At 47.6% G+C, this 22,440-nt stretch overlaps 9 protein-coding genes across 9 annotated transcripts; 6 read left to right on the plus strand and 3 right to left on the minus strand.

Annotated features, from left to right (window-relative positions):
• The first annotated feature begins 321 nt into the window (after nt 1-321).
• EDB82DRAFT_510730 (uncharacterized protein) lies at nt 322-1,665 on the plus strand. The gene is made up of 2 exons (XM_065608861.1): nt 322-472; nt 581-1,665. The coding sequence occupies exons 1-2, from the start codon at nt 440-442 to the stop codon at nt 1,589-1,591; spliced, it is 1,044 nt and encodes a 347-aa protein (XP_065464344.1). The 5' UTR covers nt 322-439; the 3' UTR covers nt 1,592-1,665.
• On the plus strand, nt 1,666-3,454 carry EDB82DRAFT_510732 (histone acetylation protein-domain-containing protein). Its single transcript, XM_065608862.1, has one exon. The coding sequence runs from the start codon at nt 1,807-1,809 to the stop codon at nt 3,358-3,360; it is 1,554 nt and encodes a 517-aa protein (XP_065464345.1). The 5' UTR covers nt 1,666-1,806; the 3' UTR covers nt 3,361-3,454.
• Nucleotides 3,455-7,716, minus strand: EDB82DRAFT_568759 (uncharacterized protein). The gene is made up of 13 exons (XM_065609871.1): nt 7,484-7,716; nt 7,076-7,437; nt 6,610-7,028; nt 6,480-6,564; nt 6,154-6,436; nt 5,995-6,110; nt 5,771-5,950; nt 5,642-5,718; nt 5,541-5,593; nt 5,366-5,419; nt 5,215-5,301; nt 4,290-4,749; nt 3,455-4,244 (listed from the first exon to the last, which is right to left on the minus strand). Exons 1-13 carry the CDS (start codon nt 7,544-7,546, stop codon nt 3,517-3,519), a joined length of 2,967 nt encoding a protein of 988 aa, XP_065464346.1. The 5' UTR covers nt 7,547-7,716; the 3' UTR covers nt 3,455-3,516.
• Nucleotides 7,717-8,069: 353 nt separating this feature from the next.
• EDB82DRAFT_510740 (Alb1-domain-containing protein) lies at nt 8,070-9,027 on the plus strand. The gene is made up of 2 exons (XM_025729267.2): nt 8,070-8,311; nt 8,360-9,027. Exons 1-2 carry the CDS (start codon nt 8,296-8,298, stop codon nt 8,872-8,874), a joined length of 531 nt encoding a protein of 176 aa, XP_025583551.1. The 5' UTR covers nt 8,070-8,295; the 3' UTR covers nt 8,875-9,027.
• EDB82DRAFT_540001 (uncharacterized protein) lies at nt 9,027-10,093 on the minus strand (the record flags this gene model as incomplete). Its single annotated transcript, XM_025729265.2, has 1 exon — nt 9,027-10,093. The coding sequence occupies exon 1, from the start codon at nt 9,957-9,959 to the stop codon at nt 9,027-9,029; it is 933 nt and encodes a 310-aa protein (XP_025583550.1). The 5' UTR covers nt 9,960-10,093.
• Nucleotides 10,094-10,151: 58 nt separating this feature from the next.
• Nucleotides 10,152-10,848, plus strand: EDB82DRAFT_568761 (peptidase S24/S26A/S26B/S26C). The gene is made up of 2 exons (XM_025729264.2): nt 10,152-10,604; nt 10,649-10,848. The coding sequence occupies exons 1-2, from the start codon at nt 10,272-10,274 to the stop codon at nt 10,823-10,825; spliced, it is 510 nt and encodes a 169-aa protein (XP_025583549.2). The 5' UTR covers nt 10,152-10,271; the 3' UTR covers nt 10,826-10,848.
• Nucleotides 10,849-11,256: 408 nt separating this feature from the next.
• EDB82DRAFT_547677 (armadillo-type protein) lies at nt 11,257-13,228 on the minus strand (the record flags this gene model as incomplete). Its single annotated transcript, XM_065609503.1, has 6 exons — nt 11,257-12,383; nt 12,429-12,674; nt 12,721-12,834; nt 12,887-13,007; nt 13,056-13,141; nt 13,198-13,228. The coding sequence occupies 6 exons, from the start codon at nt 13,226-13,228 to the stop codon at nt 11,257-11,259; spliced, it is 1,725 nt and encodes a 574-aa protein (XP_065464347.1).
• A 2,017-nt stretch (nt 13,229-15,245) lies between these two features.
• Nucleotides 15,246-17,900, plus strand: EDB82DRAFT_510752 (uncharacterized protein). The gene is made up of 4 exons (XM_065608863.1): nt 15,246-16,275; nt 16,403-16,526; nt 16,575-16,724; nt 16,770-17,900. The coding sequence occupies exons 1-4, from the start codon at nt 15,658-15,660 to the stop codon at nt 17,429-17,431; spliced, it is 1,554 nt and encodes a 517-aa protein (XP_065464348.1). The 5' UTR covers nt 15,246-15,657; the 3' UTR covers nt 17,432-17,900.
• On the plus strand, nt 17,901-22,229 carry EDB82DRAFT_466448 (uncharacterized protein; the record flags this gene model as incomplete). The annotated part of the gene is made up of 4 exons (XM_065607903.1): nt 17,901-18,523; nt 18,574-18,615; nt 18,660-20,744; nt 20,817-22,229. Exons 1-4 carry the CDS (start codon nt 18,272-18,274, stop codon nt 22,227-22,229), a joined length of 3,792 nt encoding a protein of 1,263 aa, XP_065464349.1. The 5' UTR covers nt 17,901-18,271.
• Between the last annotated feature and the right edge of the window lie 211 nt (nt 22,230-22,440).

The following is a 22,440-nucleotide window of genomic DNA, read 5'->3' on the forward strand; positions in this document are numbered from 1 at the left end:
CTGGGGTTCAGTTTGACAGGGTTCATGTGTGCAACATACCATGTACGTGGTGTTCTCGACTTACAAAAACTAAATAGCTTACTCGCAATATCTTCAACATCAGTTTTGCTTCTTTATGTCTTTCTACTATTATCCATATATACACCATACTATGAAGGTATACTCTACTACACGCTTGGGTTGTATAAGACGAAAATAGCCTGATACGGACTAAGGCGACAAGGATCATATTGACCAATACCAACTCATTAATCCGTACGCCTCCTCCGTATGTGTATGGTATCATAGCGTGCCCCACTCAACGCTTCATAACGTTATCCAGATCTCCATACTTGTTCATCAACGTTATCACTTACACTGCAACTTTTGTCATTATCCCTGAGTACTCCAAATTCGACCTCGTAGCCCCTTGCTGTAGTCAGGTTATATCCTACTCTCAATGTCACCGCCAAGTATCGGAGATCGTCCTGACGTAGGTGGACCTTTTTCCCATTCAATCGAGGATTACAAAGCAGCCATACACACATAACACTACACATCTTGATCAACTGCAGAGGCATCAACTAATATGGAGAAACAGCCAAAGCGGGAGCGAAGCAGAGTTGCACAGCGAGAATATCGCAAGCGACATGCTTCCAAGTTTAATACTCTCAAAGACGAGAATCAGAGGTTGAGAAATGCTCTCAAGAGGGTAGAGAAACTTGCACAGAAACGAGGCAAAAAAGATCAAGAACTGGAGACTGCCCTTGCAGAAGCGAGAGAAACTGTTGGATCAGACGACAATAGCGACGAAAATGGCCAGCCAGCTAGTTCTATCTCATCAGGAGCCTCGGATCCTATAACCGAGGGAACCACTGACATCACCGGGCTGTTGTCTTCCGATATCCATTTACACACACAAGCACAAGACATCACACAAAGGTTGAGTCTCGCACAACAACTGTGGACAGACACCGATCACTTGGCTCGCATCTTTGAAGCCCCTTCAGACGCGCGCAGATATCTCGGAGATGGCCTCTACACCTTTGCAGGAACCCTATACTGGGCATGCACAAGAAACACTGTTTCACTATGGGAGACTTACAAGCTCAACATGCTGGGCAGACCCGGCCCACCAGACACAAACCCCATGGACAGACTCTTCAACCACACCAAACATCTCACCGACCGACGATTCATGCTTTCCCTCGCCCTAGCTCGTCTAGAGTACAAGCAAAAAGGATTCATCGAACAACCCCACGCAGGCACAGAAATGGTGTACAAATCAGTCCTACCTGAACTGCGCAAAAAGATGGAGCAGGAACTCGCAGACAAAGGCCAAGGGCTGGAATGGTGGAAAACGCCGCGAGAGGTCGAAAGTCATCTTATGAAGTACCTTGAACCTTCAGAGGTTGATGAGTTACAAGCTCTCATTGAGGGAAGAGGATCAGCGGCTGTTTTGACAAAGTATAAACCTTTGGTGGAGATGATGATTGATGAGTTTGTTTGCTTTCCTGATGGTCCGAGATGGAATCTTTTGTACGTTGCTATGGCTGTTGGGAGTTGGCGGAGTGATCATCCTAAACCTTCGGAGATGGGTATTGGAGTTTAGCGATTGACTGGAATTGGTATTAATCATTTGGGCTAAGAATTGTTTTGTTAATGATCAAGTCATGATAAGTCAAGATTCAACCCCTGCAAAGACCCCTGTGGATCTCCCCGCCGCTGCCCCAGCGACCACTAAAGCTTCCTTTGGAGCTACACCACCCAAACATACAAGCTCCAACAAATATCCATCATCTCGAACCTCACTCCCATCGCTTCAAGATGGCCAACACTAACGATCTAGGCGCCCGCCTAGCTTCGGTCCTTCCCAAAGACCACAAATTTACAACCTTACACATTTCAACACCTCCCACCAAAACAGACCCTCTCTACTCGCCGCCTCCAGACGAGCGTCCCGAACGAACATACTGCGAAAACCATTTCCTAGCTGTTTCCATCGATGCCCCCAACGAGCCTGGCAAACAAGTCCTAGTCCTTGGAATTGAGGTCTTTATATATACTACAGCTCGATCAACAACCTTGTTTGTTTCAAAAGCCGACTCGACTGGTTATCTCGCCCTTCTTAACCTTCCCAAGGGAACACCCAGTCCTATTCGCGAAATATGCGCTACGTTTGTTGGATTCCTGGTCGAGAAGCGGAGGAGGAAGGGTATACAATTCGTCGTTAATTTGTTCGCGCGTGCTCAAGATCAATACTTGTTCCCCGGTAGTGTCGACAACAAGGGCAAACATGTCCTCGACGATCGTGGCCTTATCAAATGGTGGTGTCGCGTGCTAGATCCCCTCCTCGGCCCAGCGCCAAAATCTGCAGAAGCACCATGGAAGAGCGCAAATGGATACATCGTTGTTCCCGGATTAGAAACATACGAGACCCGAGCTCTCACACCGCGAAAAGCCGATTCTGCGTGGGAGTTTACGCATCCCTTGGAACGCATATCACATTACTATCGCGAATTCGACTGGGTACCGCCACGATGTCTTATCCCCCATTTTCCCGACGATCCAAAGTCCAGATTCCGAGACGAATTAGACGAAGAAGCCGCTAGCTCGCAAGCGATGAAGAATCAGGGTAGTTGGAAGAGTGTCAAGACACTCGACATGTTCTGGGAAATGATGGCGTACAGGCAAGAGTGCTCGAGTGGCCGTATGACGGGCTTCATCTGGCTTGTCTTTGATGATCAAGAACCAGCCTCAAAACTCGAAGATTCCCAATCAACAGCTCCGCCAGAAACACCAAAGAAGCAGCGCATCGTGCAAATAACACCAACCACAACGCCTCGAAAACTCTTCCCTTCCAAAGAGAAGAAAGATTCCAAGATTAAGAAGAAAAAGACCAAAAAGACTCTCAAAGGTCCCATCATCGCTCGTGCCCCGCGCATCAAGCGAGCAAAGCACAATTATCTACTCGATCGTCCCGCCAACACAAAATACTACTCTTGGGCACCTCAAGGTCGTGGTGAAAAGATTTTTGATGAAGCATCCTACAAGCGCATTGTAGGTTTACTGCTACACCTCGATTTTGCAACACTCAATAAAGCAGTGGGTAGTACTCGTCGCTGGTTGAGTGAGGGCGGAGGAGGTGGTAAATGGGGTGTTGTCGTTGTTGGTACACGCGAGACACCTGTTCCTGTCTCTAATGACAATACCGGGGTGAACAACTTGACTGGTCTTGTCAAGAGAAAGCGTACTGATTCGACGGTTGACGATAACCAGAGTAAGGTTAATGTCCTTAGTGCTGGTCTCGTCAAGAAGAAGCCAAAGGAAGAAGTGAATGTTCTCCCTACGGGTCTTATTAGAAAGAAGCCCAAGGAGTGAAAGTTCTGTATAAGAAATACTGTTGGGTTTGGTTAATGATTGGGCACAGATGGTTTAAGCCGGAGTTTTGAGTATATATTTGGTTAACGACAGTTGCATTATGGTAGTCTATTCATTGCTCACCCTTTCTTGTAGCCTCATGTGACACGCCTCATTCTACTTTATAAACTGCAAATTCACAGGTGTGATAGCCTCTCCGCCACTGAGCACAGCCATAATGTTTCTCATGCTCAACTCTTCAAACCCCTTGTGTGTATCGACTGTTCCACCAGCATTATGGCACGTCAAAAGTATACGACCCTGCTTAGCAAGTTCCTGGAGCTCAGGGTGTATCTTTGGTTCATTCGCATGAACGTCGATTGCAGCGTTTGACAAAGTCCCATCTCGCAATGCAGCAACCAGTGCATCTTCATCCACAAGACTTCCGCGTGCAATATTGACGAACCGTGATCCGTGCTTGAAAAGTGGTAGTGTAGTTGCGTTGATAAGTGTACCGTCTCCAGCGGGTGTACATAGCACAACACAGTCACATGTAGCAAGAAGGCTTTTGAGGGTTTCGTGGTGTGTAGCTCGTAAGGGGGCAACGACGGAAGAAGGTTTGGGGAGGATATCGTAGTAATGGATATCCATACCGAAACCGTGACGGGCACGAGCAGCTATCTGCTGGCCGATGTTGCCGAATCCGATTAGTCCGAGAGCTTGGTTGCGAAGATTGCGGGATTGCATTGTTGCATCTCGATGGTTTGTACTAAAGGTTTCTTCGTCTCCAGACATGGCTGATAAGATACACCATGGGAGGACACGGAAAGTAGAAATGATAGCAGCCATTGCAAAATCAGCGACAGCTTCAGCAGCTGCGAGACCAGAATTGCAATAAATGATTCCTTTTTTCGTTAGTGTGATTCACTGATAGATGTAGTTCTACTCACCTCGTTCACCCAAGAGTTTCGTATCAGCCCAGTCAAACCCAGCGCCTGCACTTGCAAACACCTTGACACTCTCAGGTAGTAGATTAATCAACTCAACATCCCATTTCCCCATTTCTCCGCCCGTATTCCAGAACGGACGAAAGATCGCATCGAAATCACCCCATCGCTTATCTTTGAGAGCCTTGATAAACTCTGATCGCTGACGTTCTTCAGCCGAAGGTCTGAGAATCTCACACTGAATACTGAAGCGGAGAAAAGTTTCGGGATTGTATTTGACTGGATCTCCGATATGAAGAACCCTTGGTTTGGACGGTAACTTTGGTGAGAAGAAGGAACCTGATTGGGAGAAGAGGGACTGATGAGGTGCGGGAGATGTAGCTCGTGGAGTAGAAGCTGGGACTGGTGTATTGGCTGGTTCTGCCATTCTGATGAGAGGTTGGCAAGATGAGAAAGAAATTGCCTGAAGTGTGCAGTTTAAGTATGTGTGCTTGATGAGATCAAAGTGTAAGTGGAGCGATGAATAACAAGACTCAGCCGCACGTTTGAATCCGCTCGCCTTGTTTGGCTGAGGCCCCCAACTAGCATCCTGGTCTCTTGATAGTAGATCCCTGTCGACACATCACTCCCGGTTGCCACGTCTAGTGGGTAGTAAAAAAAATGGCCTCCTAAGTCTTAGGATACAAAAATAAATAGTCTAAGAGCCAGTCTAAAGAGCATAAAGTGACCTACTAATTTCGTCTTTTATGCTCCCAGCGGTCAATTTTTCTAATACCCTAAGCGCATATTATATCTAATTCGACGGCATAATTTAATGATGAATCAGTAACAATTTGTATTCGGGATTTTACCAACGTCTCAATAATACGGGTACAAGGTTAAGATAAACATGCGAGGCTGTGCATGCATACCAGGGTCCGCATATCACTATCGCTCCATCATCTGGGGAGTGATCCACCAAACAAGACCGCGGGGAAGGCATATCTGGGGGAATGAGACGACTGAATGTTGGTATCTTGGCATTTACTTGGCCAATACTGGTGTGGCTGGGTACAATGAAATATCGTCTCACAGCTCACCTTGAACCAACAAGGGAGCTTGGAAGTGCTTGACGAAATGGTCTGACTTTTTGACTGGAAACGTCATTCGTCCAACTTCCACCTGAGTCGGGACATGTCCTTTCCGTAAGGCTTTCTCGACCAGTTGAATAAGTGATGTTTGATCATCTTCAACACTCAAGACCGAGATGCAAACCGACTGATACTCAGTCGTGCCAGTAATGTCAGATTTGTAGGATACTTGTGTAACTAACAACGGTCAACTTTCCTCCTCGTCTTCATTCCAGGACAACTTACAGGGAAAAGACAAAATACTTGCACCCAATACGGGCGCTAATGTTGTGGAATCAACGCCTTTGTAAATGGTTGGTGGACTAATAAGAACGTCAGCCAACTGATGCAAGGTTAACAAGGTAATGCACATACGCCACAGGCTCGTTCCGATGTTTGACTTGAACGTCACCGCATGGAAGAACTAGAATGGGAGCCTTGGTATCGGGAGTAGTTGAGATGTTCATGACGTTATCGTAAAACCACTTTCGGTATATCTCGAGCCGTTCTGTGTCTTCGCGGTGTTCCTCTTCCGTTACGGACTTGCATCGTTCCCTGGACAAGTTAGTAATTGGCGATGATGTGATTTCAAGACAAACCAGAAGAATTGCGGCGTAGTCTCAACGAAGGGTTCTTTGTGGAACTTTTCCTGGTACTCGTCTCTGAATTCATCAAAGTTATGGTAGTAGTCGTAACACCATGATCGGAAAGGTGCCTTGTATGTTAGCAACATCTTTCTTACCCGATTGGCAACTTACCTGGCTCATGTATGACTGCATCCCATCCTTTGATGCTTCGACTGGGGAATTTTCCTCCCATGCCTTGCTGATATCGATATGTTCGGCTTTGGTATCCAAAAGACCTTGGAGGATTGACACAAATTTGTCGATGGCTGTCTTCTGCGTCTCTTCAGGTAAAGACAAGTCTATAGGAATAATGACCTTTGGGGCAAACCTGTCCCCCTTTGACTCGATTTTAGGACTTGGTGCGTGATCAAGCAGTCCCTTCAAACTCCGACTAAAGAACCTCATTCCATCGAATCTGAAGTCGTCAGTATGGTTCATTGAGAACCGACAATACTTACTTGGAGATTGTCTTGACGCCATCTGATGATCCGTTTGCTGGCCGGATCAATGAATAAACGCCGTTCTCGGTTACGACTCGACCATCTGCAATTGTTAGATCCTGTGCAATCTTGCCCTGCCATGACTTACCATCTACCCCAACGCTATGATCCAGCCATTCGTATCCGACCAACGCTGATGCAGCACCGACAGAGCTACCCTGCATCTTATGATAGCCATCTCCTCTTGCGTTCCATGGAGCCTGCTGGTCAACCCATTCTGCGCCTGTCCCAAATTGTGCTGTCTTAGTCTTTCCAACAATAACCGCCCCTTGTTCCAGAAGTTCTTGGGCGTAATTAGCTGTAAAACTTGATGGATCCTTGTAGAGAGACCTCCATGCGCGGCTGGAAAAAGTAGTGTGTGTGCCTTTTAGAGAAATCGTGTCACCTATAGAGACACGAACACCAGACAAGGGTTTTCGGAGAGAGGGTTGAGGATAGTAGAGTCTAGAAGGAACAGGGATTGTCACTGAATCTCCTTGCACAGAAGACGAAGTGAGAGGTTGGTATCTAAATTGGTTAGCAGGTAGTACAGTATGCGAAAAAAAATAACACACTCGTCTGGTTTATCAGAATCATCCGGAATAACACCAAAGGTAAAAGCTCCAAATTCATCATCATGCAACCTCCATGCTTGGTGAAGATTCGGACCATGAAGAAAGTAGGGACCTGATGGTAGTTCGGAGAAGCCCTCTAGGGTCTTGATCAAGTCCATGTGGTAGACTTGTCGCGCGTTTTGAACACGGCTACTATTGCTTCCAGTCTTTTCCACGAGAATGGATCCAAAATCTGGAACGAAGACATCATCAACATTATCGAATAGGTTCAAAACACCTTCGAGGTCACCAAAGATTTCGTCTGTGGTGAGCAGCGTAACCGGAATGAGAGCATCCGGGTTGATGGTTTCTTGGATGGTTCCCTAGACGCGTTAGAATGTGTGAGAGTTATAGATGTTTTGACCTTACCAATTTCGTAGGATGAAGAAGGTACTGTAATCCTGCAACGAAGCAGGTTGTGATGGGGAGCATTGCTAGTGTGTCACCTGGTGAGGGTCCCTGAACGTTGTAGACTGGTTGATGCTAGGTTGTGTTCTGCATATTCTTGGCCTCAGTTGGTCGTATCCTGTGAGTTTTTGTTGTATTTATTAACGGGTTTTATATTAGGTCGTAGAATGTTGATGATCAAGTAAAGTAGTTGTACGAGGGAAGTTGAGACATGGCTGGTTATATGGAAGCCGCTGGGCGGTATGATACCCTGTAGGCGTGTTTGGAGGTTAACTACAATTAACTGAGACACATAAGTAATGTCAACTAAATTTTCTGTGAGTTCAAAAGATAAATACATAAATATATGCTTATTGCAATAACATAAGCGAATAATTTTCTTATAACATTTTGTTCTACTTCAGCAGACCTTCCATGGAAATTATCATAGCTTATCGAAGTCTCAAGGCGTTATATGACAGAAGTAGCAATCACAATATTACAGGGGTCGTTTTGTATTTCAGCAGACACACAATGCAATAATACAAGAAATTGTAACTATTAAATACAGCAGTTTCATTTTGATAAAAATCCAGAGTCCAGGTATCATATTTCGAATGATAAGTGTTACTTATGCACCCAGTTATGCTTAAGCTCTTACGTCAATCTCGGTGAGTTCGGTGAAGCCTCGGTCAGCTTATCTTTGTGGGGTATCAAAAATTCCTATCCCCCACCAAGCCGAAAGTTGCAGATTCAACATCCCATTCTCAAACAATCCAAACACAACCGACAAAATGGCTAAAAAGAAGGGTACGTTCCCCATCATACCCCTTAAACTTCCAAATCTAACATGTACAGCACCTTCAATTCACTCCCGCGCCGCTCGTCGCGCAACAGACATTGACATCAACACCGACAAATCCCTAAAAGAAGTCCAACCTCCTCCTCGCGATGCCCCCCATCGTCCTTCTGTTTTAGCAGCGCAGCACTCAGCCGGCATTTCAAAAAAGGCCAAGCGCGGTCGCAAGGATAAAATGTCTGCCAAGGCGAGACAGAGACATGAAAAGGGTCTTGAGATGGCTGCTGCTGTTGCGGAGCGCACGCAGAATAAAATTGAAAAGAGTAAAGGTCGGGGAAGAACTGTTCAGTTTCGTGCTAAGAACTGGGAGGAGATTAACAAGGCTGCTGAAGAGGCTGAGAGGGCTGCTGAGGAAGCCGAAAAGGCTGCTGAGGAAGCCGAGGAGTCTGGTGATGAGGAGCAACCTAAGAAGAGTGGAATCGAGTTGGATGAGAAGATGGATGGCGCGCCTGTGACGGAGGACAGTGCTCCTGCTCCTGTTCAAGCAGATGAGGATGGTGATGAGATCTTGTAAGGGATCAGGATTGGGTTGGAGTTTTGGTGTCCAAAATTCGGGTTTATGTCCGGGATACGACAACCGGCTGATGATATTTTCTCTGTTTTACATTTCGGCTAGAACTTTGCCTTCTGGTAGATACCCAGATGCTATTGATACATGTTGAACATTTATGCTTCCTTCTGCACAGGACTATCCTTTTGCTGCTGCTGCTGCTGCTCCACTTCAGTTGCGGGTGGTTGTTTAGCAGCCTCTGCTTGTAGCTCGGTATTCAACTCCTTGTAAATACCTTCGAGGTAAAACCTCATAGTGCGGCCAACCTCTCCTTCACTCGGTTTGTGCTCTTTTGAACCAAGCTCCTTTACGAGCTGTTGCACTTTACCGTATGTTTCTTCGGCTGTATCCTCAGAAGTCCTCTTCTTCTGGCCCTTCTTCTTGAATCCCAAAATGAGTTCCACTTTCCAGCCCTTGCTGAGGAAACTGATGAGCTGCCTCGTCTTGATTTTGAGATCGTTATCGTCGATTGCCCAACTCATCTCAATTTCCTTGTTCTTTGTTGAAGTCTGCTTAGACACACGACGACGCTGTTGGAGCTCTCGCTGTCTTTCGTATTCTTCCCTCTTGTTGACGATCTTGCATAGCGCATATTGTGCTGGCTTGTTGTTTTTAGGATCGGCGGGGATGTAGGGAGTTGCCATTCGGAGGGAATCGGTAGAAGTGTCGATGCGGCTCATGACGTTGCGCGTAATCTTGGGTCCGTCGAGGACGCCATTGTCAAGAACCATGATTTTGGGATCCGTTATCTCGAAATCTATAGGGAGACGGTCGCGGCCGGATTTGATGAAATCTTCCTGGGTGGTGTAGCGTCGATCAAAGGCTCTGGCTTCATCCTCATCGGGTTCCGTCTCCAAATCATCCAGAACATCTTTTCCTCGGCGAGCCTTTCCCTTCAATTGTAGTGGTGACACAGAGAATCGACGATTCTGGTATAATGGTAGTATTCGTTGTGTTGGTTTGATGAATTGGAGTGTAAGAGCTTCGCGCTCGATAAAGACTCGATACAGAGCCCGACGGGAACTTTGGAGGCATGCGAAGCTGCTCATTTTTAGAATGGTGCCCAATAATATTAGGTTTTGTCTTTGCAGAGCTGCAAAAGAGTGACACTGCCGACAATGGCTTCAATGTTGAATTTGTTAACTAACTGATCTTGTCCCTCTCGATTGGAGGTGCCGGGCGGTTGGTTTTGGCAGAAACGTCACTACGGGGCACTACTGTAAGGGCGATATCCAATGACAACCGAATCTCACCAGACACTTGGAAGCACTCTCAATACCATCCATGCAGTCCGGCATATAAATGGATGGCTTCGTTGCAATACCTCCATTTTCTCATTCAAGCTGCCTAATGGGCACTTCATGATGGCCTCTTTCCATTTTGCCCGTCATCCAGTACGAACGACTGTATCTTTTGTCAAAGCTGCTTGTCTCGTCCATCTTGGCATCACCTACGGTTACACCATCAGTCCCGCTCAAGGGCCATCTATGCTACCAACCTTTACGGTTGACGGTGACTGGATATTGTGTGATCATACACGTCGGTATGGTCGCGGTGTTTCTGTGGGCGATTTGGTTGTCTACCGCATTCCCATTTTCAACAATCAATGGGGAGTGAAGCGCGTGATTGGCATGCCAGGAGACTATGTCTCTGTTGGAACTCCAGGCGAACAAGGAGAAGACTTGATGATTCAGGTATTTATCCCCATAAACAATCTCACAGCATACTGACATTTCAGATCCCCGAGGGCCATTGTTGGATTTCAGGAGATAACCTTCCAGCCTCAAGAGATTCGCGTCACTTTGGCCCTTTACCTTTGGCTCTCATCTCCGGCACCACTATCGCCAAAATTCTACCCTGGAATGAGCGCCAGTGGATGAAGACTGGGTTAGAAAAGGTTGATGAGCTGGATTAACATCCACAATCGTTCAGAAAGTCAAACTTGATATGCATGCAATCTCTTATCTGGGTATAGAAACTCACAACTGCTCGTCTAATTACATCTGCTCTCGCCAAATTTAATTCCCAGTAAGTGATCTAGCGGATATCCGCCGCATAAACTTCATCAAACAAAATGAAACAAATGCCGTCCTCTTGGACAACACGTCCCAGCGTCCATTCTCGTACACCATGCGTCAAACACCATAACCACAATGAAAAACAATGTTAAAACAAGCCCTCTGAAAGGGCAATGCAAGCCGTGTAAAGAAACAACCCGCCACCGGAGAACCAATCATTCTTAAATATGTAAAGACGCCCAACACCATGTCGTATCATCCAGCCCCATAACGCTTTCGCTTTTGAGTTGAAAAAGAGCACCCACCTCAAGAGACGTAGTTTATGAGTTTAGCCCTCGATATGAGCCTTGGACATGCTCTGTCCGAGAAGCTCCAGGCAACGTTGGGCCAAGTTGACAACTTCGCCCTCATCCTCGTCTTCAAATTCATTGTCGGGTTCGATCTGGCGGTTTGCGATGCTTCGAATGTGCTCGATGATATCCTCAGCCTTTCCGATGAGCCCGATCAGGGTCTTATCCTCGGACTCGAAGAGCTGCAGGAGTGTCCAGACTGCAATGTGCTGGAATGTCGCATCGCCAGACTGCAAGAAACGGCATAGATATCCGTGGATTCCACCCTGAGGTTCGAGCCAGTTCTGCACAAAGATGGAGTAGTCGCCGACTGTTTTTGTTAGCTTATATTTATAGATTGGCTGGCTTGACTTACCCTTGGAGGATAGGTTGCCTAAGGCAGCAGCACTGTTTCCTTGGACTTCGATGCTCGGAGAATGAGTAAGAGGAATTAGAACACCACAGACTCCCAGGTTCAACAGGTGTGACTTCAGATCGTCGCTAAGAGCCAGGACCGCAATAGCGGCTGTCATTTCGGATTGAACAGTGATGGGAACGTCAAGAACCAGCTGCTTGCACTTTTGCACAGCACCAGCGTCCAGAACAAGAGCCTTGTTGCGATCGGAGCTAGCAGCAAGATTTCGGAGTGTTGAAATGGCGTGACACTGAATCTCTTCGTTATCAGTGGATCCGAGGAGGTCGACAAGGGGCTTGAGGAAGTTGGTCTCGATGATAGGTGACTCGTTAAGAGGGTGGATAGAAATGTTTCGTATACAGGCAACAGCAGAAAGAATAAGCGGCAGATAAGAGGATTGAAGAAGTCGAAGAAGAGGGTGCAGTCCATTAGCACGGACGATGTCGAGCTGGTACTTCTCGTCTGAAGCGAGGTTGCGGAGGGCGAGGGCTGCTTGACATTGAACCTTTGGTGAGGTCGAGTCCATGAGGTTGACCAAAGATTGGACCAGTTTGGGTTCGCTTTGAGCCAGCTTTCGTCGGTTGCTTGCATCGACTGCAATGTTGCTGAGGGCTGTAGTGCAGTAGTACTGAACGTCGACATCGGGTGAAGAAAGGAGCTGGACAAGTACAGGAATAGCTCCTGCGTTGACGAGTTGCTGTCGATTCTCATCTACTCTTGTTAGCACTAGCATACATTCGGGATCATGCAACATACCGGAATGCGTCATGTTCAGCAAAGCGCCAGTAGCATTTCGCTGAACTCGCATATCTCGAGACTTGGCAAGTCTTGTCAGAGGACCCAGAGCTCCGGAGCGGGCAATCTTTGCCTTGTTCTCTTCATGTGTAGCCAGGTTGGTGATACATCCCACAGCATTGCACTGGACCTCGACATTGGGAGACATCATTTGGCGGATTAAAGGTGTTAATCCACCAAGTTGCACAATGAGGACTTTGTTCTCGGCTACAGACTGTTAGTTGCCGTGTTAGAAATATTGAGAGGCACGTACTGTCGACAGCCAGGTTGCCAAGCGCAGCGCTGGCCGCTCGCTGAACCTCGATATCGGGGCTCTGGAGGAGGAATAGAATAGGCTCGAGTGTGTCGCGGTCAACTTCTCGGACATCTTTAACCGTTAGTAGGCCAAGATTACATGCATACTCATGCCTGATACATACCTCGTTCAGTGATCTCAGCAAAAGTTAAACTAGCACTTCGTTGAAGATCGATGTTTTCCGAGAATACCAAGGTACTCAGAGCGCGCAACGGTTCGCCAGAGAAGAAGTCAGTTTCGCCGCGCTATCGAAATGTCAGCAACCATCTCAATAAGCATCGCAGGTTATGTACATTTTCGAGGTATTGCAAGAGGTCGGCTACAGCCTCTCGTTCGCTATCGGCGAGGACGGGTTCGTACAAGCCATCGCGGACTCGACCTAGACAACAGTCAGATCCATCGCAGGTTATCATAAATATAATGGAGCATGCGTACCTCCGCAGCACGTAGAGCTGCATATACCCATGGCCGGAACAAAGAGCAGTCTTTGGTGATGGAAGTTTGTCGTTGGCCGATAAAGGTGACGGCTTGGAAATAGTTGGAAACTCGAAGTTTGATGGAGAGTCGGTCAGGGCTCGGTTGTTGACGAAACTGTCGTTCTGTCGGTGCGTCACGATAACAGGGATTAAATCGATTATAATTGTCGCGGACTCGGTTGGCTGATTCAAACAAGCACAAAAACAATAAGAGTCGAGCTGTGCGACGGAGGAGATGACCGACGACAGAGACAACCAACGCCAATTATCGACACGACGATAGTGTCAAGAGCGCGGGACGGTGAAGGGAAATATAGATTGCGGATGAATTGGAGGTGAGAGATGAATCCGAGGGGGAGTTGATCCTTGGCCTCACAGTTGGTTGGCGAGGGAAAGAATGGGGATCAAGATGGACGCGCGCCAAAAAGAAGCAAAGCGCCGTAGCTCGGGTAGGACCTTCTACAGCTTAAAAGTCAAGCTGCCTGAGGTCAGGCCTGAGCTAAGGAAAGAACGGGATGATAAGATACTTGAAGATACTTTAGACTACACCTTGTGTCTATGGATTGAAAAGTCTTTTATGAGTTCTCGCATAAAGTGACTTCATTTAGTTCGAGGTCATCCGCCACAAGCAGGGTCCGCCAGGGATACCTTGGCGGATACGTGCGCTGTTGTTTTGATTCTTTAGTGAGTCGTCGCTAGCCCGACAGCTGTTATAGTGGTCCACCTCTAATGAACCCAGCTTCTGTGGAGTTTTAGAGGAGCTCGGGCCAAGTCTGAACTGTCATTGTCCATTCATTCAAGCGCCTCATCAAGAACGGTGAACCATGTTACAAAGTCTATGGAGATAAGTTGATGCAAGCCAGATGTTGTCGTATGAACATGCATTGAAAACAACCCTGATTACCTCGGTGAGTTCATTGAGCGCCCTTGGTCTTTACCTGATCCATGACTCTATTGGATTATCTTTGGACTCTGGTACTCACATGTGACAAACATATCAGATCACAGTTATCCATATCAACTCATTAGGATGTCAATCCGATAGTGAAGTTGTACACACGGCACACTTTCGATTTTATTCAACTCAACACCTGGGAATCAGAGAGCCGTCTCTTCTTTGTACCATCTGACAATGGCTGAATCCATACAATTCTCACATGTAAGTGATTATTTGCCGACCTATAGAAAGGGTCTAGTCGACATCATCGTTCTGTTTAGCACAAATTTACTTGAAGTCGTCACGGACAATCTACCCTGTACCGTCTCCAATCCTCTGATGCCATGAAAAAGTTGTGATGGAGCTAGCGTACTTTTTGACAAACTACTCATTACCAGAATATGTGATCTTTCCTTCGTTGGTGTCTACAAAGATCGAATGTTATCTGAGACATCGCTGGTTATGGTCGGAGTATCTTATCCTGGACCCTTGAAATCACTCCTCATAAGTGTGGTCACAGTAACACACACGACGTGATTATGAGGAATGAAGATCCAAGACATGCAGACTACTGATATGGACATTGTGCGGCTTAAAGATTGGATTGTGATCCATCCCTCCAAGCCCTGTCTCACCAAAAATCCCTGGTCATAAACACATAACGAGCCAAGAAGGGTTGCGGGATTTTGGATATCATGGTGAAGCAGTCAAATTGACACTCACATCATCACAAGACTGTTCATTGTCACAAACTACAACAAAAGACGATATGTTACTGAAAAGGTCAATGACGCGGACCAATCCTGAGGCTCGGAGATCATCAACAACTGTAAAACGGCTGAATCATGCCAAGACGCAAAGTTCATCGTCGATCTGCCCATGACGCTGTTGGTTGTACTCCGCCTGTGTAGTGTCAAGGGTCCGTTCAGATCCCATGTTGGCCAGCGGTATGGAGTACTGAACTGTAGCGTCTGCCCGCTGTACAGTAACAGTAATGCTGGACTTTTGTTGGGCAAACTGTATTGTAGGTGGTTCTCTTATCATTTATAACAGCCGAAGCAGGCTGTCTGTCAAATGCCCGACCGATTACCGGGCGATTGTCAGTGATGGTCAATTTGAGCACTATTTTCCCTCCTTGCACTCCGACTGTGTCTTCTCCCACGTTTTATCAAGCAAACTGCGTCTTTATTGATATGGAACAATCACCAAATTTATCAGTTTATTTTTACTGACCATTTTCAGAGCTTGTTGTCGCTCTATTCCTATTTTCTCTGCCTACCTTTTGTCATCATCGGCGTTTCTACCATCAGTAATGCGCCACAGCTCAGCTCACTGCTCTTTCTCTTCTAGCCATTGACAATTGTGCAGCATTTGATCATTTACGATTTCCCAACCTACGAATTATCCAAATACTCGAGGTGTGATTGATTTACTGTCGCGTTCTACTGTGCAACATCAAGCAAGATATAGGACTTGGTTGGAATGGAGGGAAATCCAGAACCCGAGCCCGTACGAGGGGATCAGCCTCTCGAAACCGAAGCAAATGCACCAGCACCAGCAGATATCATTCTACCAAGCGAACCTCTGGGAACCCAAGGCGAACTCAAGACAGAAGAACCTCAACCCGAAGATCCGGCACAAGAACAAGTCAAATCATGGATAGAATCCCAGACCGAAACCGAACCACAACAGCCTTCGACCGAATCTTCAACTGGTGATGCAGACGGTGACGATACTGTAGGCGAGCTGCCCCGCGTCGAAACTGATGCCCCCAGCACCAGCACAGTACCTGGCATGACTGGTACAGCAGCCGAAAGCGCTTCGACCACAACGTCAGCACCACCTCAAGGCACAGACGCCACAGCACCTCCAGCTGGAGTTGGAGTCGTGACAGGACCGGCTTTGATAACTCCACGCAGGCGGGCTGCATCAACCTCCACTGGCCCCTCGAACTCCACTTCAGCCGCCGGTCATGTCCATGTCCCTCATTTTGTCGCTCCGTCATCCTACCTTCGACGCAGGACTTCCATTCGGAGCCCAATGGCACCTACCGAGCCGAAACCTCTGAGTCCTCTGGACAGAGATCAGTTGCAGGGTCTGGTATGTACCGTCATTTGCCTGTCTTTTCGAGCACTTGTCTCGTCGCATCCCTCCGTCCGTACAGATCGACGTGGGGCACGCGCGCATCCGGTTGAAGATATCTTGAGCTGAGCTAATGTTGCTGTAGAATGCTATTCGCGATTTCCTCAAAGTGCGCACTAGCTACGATGTTCTGCCACTCTCGTTCCGACTCATCGTCCTCGATAACGAACTCCTCATAAAAAAAGCGATCAACATACTAACACAGAACTGTGCGTCACCCCACCTGCAGTTTTGACCGATGCTAAAACTTTCTACAGCGATAGTATCGGCTCCTCTATGGAACTCCAAAACCTCCAGATTCGCCGGCATTCTTACGAGCACCGATTTCATCAATGTTATCCAGTACTATTGCCAGTTTCCTGACGAGTTCCATAAACTCGATCAATTCCGGCTAAGTAGTTTAAGAAGTTGGTCATATTCTTCTCGACGCCTTCATCGCTAACAGTAGCCAGATATTGAAAAGTCGATTGGCGCGATACCCATCGAGACAGTTTCGGTTCATCCTTCGAAGCCGCTCTACGAGGCATGCCGACGCATGCTCAAGACCCGCGCGCGACGAATCCCGCTTGTAGATGTCGACAGCGAGACCAACAAGGAGATGGTTGTTTCGGTCATTACTCAATATCGTATCCTCAAGTTTATCGCGGTCAACAACGAACACAACACAGTACTGCTGAAAAAGACCGTCCGGGAGATTGGTCTCGGCACATACACAGGCATCGCTACAGCCAAAATGGGCAGCTCGGTCCTTGACGTCGTTCATCTCATGGTCAAATATAACATCAGCTGTGTCCCGATCATCGATTCACACGGCCGAGTGCTGAATGTGTTTGAAGCGGTGGATGTCATTCCTTGTATCAAAGGCGGCGCCTACGAAGATCTGGATGGCTCTGTCGGAGAGGCGCTGTGCAAGAGATCCGATGAGAGTCCAGGCATTTACACATGCAGTGAAGGCGATCGCCTGGATTCCATCTTTGACACTGTCCGCAAGAGCAGAGTTCACCGTCTGATAGTGGTCGACGACGACAACAAGCTCAAGGGCATCATCTCCCTTTCAGATATTCTCAAGTATGTTTTGTTGTACGGAGTGGAGGACACAAGCAACTGGGCTTGAGGGGACCAAATGATTCATAATGATTGCATGCCGTCTACGATCAGGGACAGGGAGGCAAGCATATAAACTGGCGCAAGGGGAGTTTCCGTGGAAAGAATATCACTATGTTGCATATGTCTTTCGCTATAGACCGTTGGTAAGGTATGCATGCATGATGCAGCTTGTCTCAGAGAAGATGACTTCTTTGGACGTCCAGTGTCACAGCGATGGACGCTTTTTCGGCTTCGGGAACTGGGTGGCTTTCAATATTTGAGTGGGATTGGTCAGGTCTCAGTTGGACGACATGATGGATGACAGACAAACTTGATACTACTGCTTGCTGCACTCTGACGACATTGGTTCTATCCACATTATCTTGATCTATTTCAGTATTCCATCCCCATATTTTACTTGGGTTTGTTTTGTAGGTCAGTTTCACAACCTATCATTCTGATAGACCAACCTTTACTGCTTTTTATTCATCGTCACTCGTCTGTCTGTAAGCTGCTGTGTGACTTGTATTTCATTGCTTTTGTCCTGTGGCTCCAAACTATTTTGTGCCATATTTGCTGCCACCTGCAATCACTGCCACAACCTCCGCTCTTGTCGTAACGCTTCAATCAACCAGCACCTTCCCAACTTCTCTGTTGCCGCCAAACCCTTCCGCAAAACGCAATGAATCATTTATCGTTTCAATACATACGACGCCTCTGCGATACGTAAAGAGTTACAACACATCAACTCCATCATCTCTTGCTTTTAGGCAGTTTTTTTTTTTTTTGAGACAGCCGCATTTCATTAACGGATGGATACTATCGGAATCTTCTATTAATTCGCATCAACTACACCAACTCCTTGTCGATGGATAACTATTATCACCCAGCATCTCTGGGTCATTACTCTGCGCCCAGGAATATTCCTCAGCATCGCCTCGCGCCGTCCCGGAGTAACTTGTCTTTACAAGCTACAATACGGCATACAGCTCACCAGGGGCCTGCATATACCAGCAAAACGTGGACGAACAGCAGCGGCGATCACAACATTCTTAATGATACTGATGAATTGGATGATAGGGCAGGTTTTGTCCAGGAATACAACCGTTTGGCAAAAAAGGTGAGGTTGCTTGTGAAAGAGCGAGCTTTCAGTCAAACTAACCATCCTAGAATGGAGTGAGAATATTGGTGATTGATGACTTTGACTTTCGAGTAAGTGTCTTTTGTTATCTCAACACAGCTCCTGACAAGATTAGGCCAAAGGACTTGACAGTCCTCGGAAGCAAGGATGGCTTTACCGCATACTACGATACTCCTCGAATCAAAACGGGCCGGACACATTACCGCCAACTCAAGGACCTCGTCACAAACGCAGCGTATCAGATCTTGCCCACAATTTAGTACATCGGCGCGAAACTCCAAAGATGATCGATCTTCAGTCCATGATACGGATAAGCGGCAAGAGTATGTTCTATCTCCCAGTTGAACACGCACCGTCTGCCCTCATACTTCCTACCTGTCTTCGAGCTACTGCACATCACATCGCTCAGCATGTCACTACTCGAGGGATATTTCGTATACCAGGGTCCATCCGAGTAGTCAACATGCTTTTCGACTATTACTGCTCCACGGAATACGGCCAAGTCGACATTACGAGTACCACTGTTCGATGCGCAAACTTGCCTATGCACATTCAGGCTTCTGTACATGATGTCGCATCAACCTTTAAGCGGCTTCTCTCGGTAATTCCTGGTGGGATACTCGGCTCCCTATCTCTTTTCGACGCTTTCGTTGCAATCCATTCCCAACTGCAAGGTGACCCTGAGTTCCCTCGTACCAAGCACACCAAAGTACGGGCCCGACTCATTGCCTTGGCTATCGCAACTGTAGAGTCGCAGTTCCGAAGGGAATTGATTTGCGCCGTTTTTGGACTTCTCAGCCTCATTGGGAGAGTAGCAGAGATCACCCCTCGGGAAGACGAAGAAGGAAGACCACTACCAACTGGAGATTTGATGGGTTACAATGCACTGGGTATAGTCTTTGGGCCTCTCCTCCTAGGCGACTTACTCGGGCTTTACTCCATGAAATTGGCCACACCCAAGGCAGGCTTACTGGTGCTCCCATTGAGATCTCCAAAGTCGCGACAAGATCGACGTGTACGGAAGACACTTGATGAACTACCAGGCCCTCCCACAATGGACAAGATTCTCGTCGCCAATGCCATCACAGAAATGCTCATAGTCAATTGGAGAGACATTGTGCGTCAGATGAAATCCCTGGGCATGAATCGACAACACGAGCCACGGACCATGAGCCCCATGATTAATTCCCAGGAGAACAAGTTCGTTATCAAAAAGCCACAAGGTTGGGATCGGGAATGGCGTGACCAGGCGGGAGATGAGATCACGAGAGAAAGCAGCCCGGAGCCACCTACACCTACCCTGGGGATGACGAAACACCGATCGAAGAACCGTGGGAGCTCGACATCCCGAAAGCTTGGGATAAGACCCAGTGTAGGGTGTCTGAGTCCAACAGTGGAGGAGAGCATTCACGATGAAGAGGGCCTGCAGGGTGCCCAAAACTACAAGAGATATAGCGTCGCCGGGGGGAGTTATGGCCTTCAGATGACTCCGAGGGATAGGCAAGATTTTCACAACGACTTGACATACTCCGGTCACAACCGCAGTGTTGAACCAGGGAAAGACAGTGAGTCCTACATCGCCTCGACACCTACCTCAGTCATGAGAAACAACAGAGCCATATACCACCATAGCCCAAGGGTTTCAGAGGAAGACGTTCCGCCTCGCACATCTTCCAAGCGATCAATCCCTTTGCATCGAGCCAGTGTCGACGCGCAAGACATGTTGGGGGTAACAACCACTGCAGACCCCGTATCCATTGAACGCAAGGGTGCGATTAGAAAGAAGCATCCAGGAAAAGGCAACCCCGAAAAGACACACCGTCATTCCATTACGGTTGATTGGCCAGAGTCTGTTGCGAGGTCTTCCGATACTTTGACAGACATACTTTCCCAAACGACCCAGCTTGAGTTTCCTTCCGAGAAGGAAGCGTTAGAAGCCGTCCTCAAAGCGCATTTCGATGAGCTCAGAGAATTGGACTCTTCGGAACAGAACAAGCATCCATCGATCAATACTGGCAGCAATCATAATACACCAGCATCAACCCTCGGCCTGGGACCTGATATACAACAAAATCCTCTGGACAAACCGGACGGGGAAAATGAGTATACTATCAGTTGGGGTGGTCAGAAAGGGACTCATAACAACTCCTCGGCAAATTCTGCTTCAACAACACCAAGACAATTTTACGCGCCTATGCGGGTGCCATCAACAATTGCAGGAGAGAATCTCCCGATGAAGCCACAATCCCCCGAGAGCCACGTAGCGACATAGCAAGTCCCTTCTGGCGCATCAGGAGGGTCACAGACGAAAAGCGGAATTCAACAAACCCCAGAGTCTAAAGAAAGCAACATACAGAACCACCAAACTCCTGAGACTTTTGCACGTCGGTCCGCTAGTCGGGTTGTGTCCATGCCGGCAGAAACGCCCAAAACTGAGTCTCTTTACGACGAATCAACCCCATGGTTTTCCATACCCAAGAGAAACCAAGGAGTGTTGAAGCGACCAAGCATATCACCAACTGAAAACCGCCGAGGGGTCAGGGCGTTGGCTGCCAAGTTCGAAGGTGGTAGATCGATTGAAAGGTCTCCGACACCGCCAAGTAGCGCCAGTAAAACTCAAGCTCTCATCTCTCAGTTCTCCCAAAAATCACCAACGAGGAGCGTACGGTCTCAATCAGTCTCGGTCTCGGGTCGACACAGCATGCCGCATGATCCAGTAAATCAGAAGGTGAACTCTCGCAACCCGTCAGCCACTACAAATACAGTTGACGATGTGATCAGTGGACAAGATTTGCGAGTCTCCATTGGGGAAGAAGCAGCGATAAAGGCAATTGAAATCCAGCAGGCAGACAAGGAGAGAAAGCTTTCGCAAAGCTTTCAGGGACAACCGGAAGTCTTGACTCTACGGCAAACAATGCCACGAAGAAAACCAGTCCCAGCAGAAAACGGTATAGAACCGTCACTCAAGAATCCTGGAAGCCTTGGTACAATGATGCCGTATCCCGAACAGCCCCCTATTGCCCAGCATCTCAATTTTGTGCGACCGCCTTCTGCAATCAATACCCAAGACACTGATGCACTGATGGTTCCTTACAACACTGCAAATCCTATTCAACGCCCTGGAAGTACCACCACTCTCCATACACAGATTCGAAGACTTCAGCGGCGATTAGACCTCAAGACGGAAGAAGCAAATCAATTAAGAAGGCAGCTTGATGTACAAGAAGACGCGGATATTGGTACATTGAGTCAACAACTACGAGAAGCCAAGAGAGAGGCACAGATGTGGAAGGAGAGAGCCGAAAGCGCAGAGCGGAGGATCAAAGTATTTGAACGATTCATAGCACGACTGAAAGGAATACAAGTGGCCGGAGGAGCTGCCGACGGACAGGTCGCCACAGGAAAAACGCTTGCTGGATCAAAGTATTTGGAGCATGCAGAAAAAGACAACGCTGCGTTCTTGGAGAATGCCGATCGATATGAGAGTGACAGTTCAGGATCGGAAGACTGTAGGATTGTTTCTACGCGGATACAGAGATGTCTCGACGGCTTGACCGATGGCCCGGAGAATACCTTGCAGGCTCACACGACAGAACGAGATATCAGCCCGGGCGATGCTGAAACTTGGATGGCGGCGCAGAAGTTACTGGACAACGAGGCTCAGGTGCAATTGGACGGTGGCTGAAGTGCGAGATAATCCAATAAGGGTTCAATGTTTGACAAGTTTGTGGCGAAGAGATTTTCTTATGGTTGGCAGAGATTACAAAGGGTCTAGATTTCTTCACAAGACCCTGGTGGCGGTGGTGCGGTACTTTTTTGTTTTTAATCATCAAGTCTAGGAATTATTTCAATACGTGGCAAGGGTGTGTCTGTATATCAAATATCAACGGAGGTTC

The sequence above is a fragment of the Fusarium venenatum genome (assembly GCF_020744135.1).
Source record: "Fusarium venenatum strain MPI-CAGE-CH-0201 chromosome Unknown EDB82scaffold_3, whole genome shotgun sequence".
Classification (NCBI taxonomy): Eukaryota; Fungi; Ascomycota; class Sordariomycetes; order Hypocreales; family Nectriaceae; genus Fusarium; species Fusarium venenatum.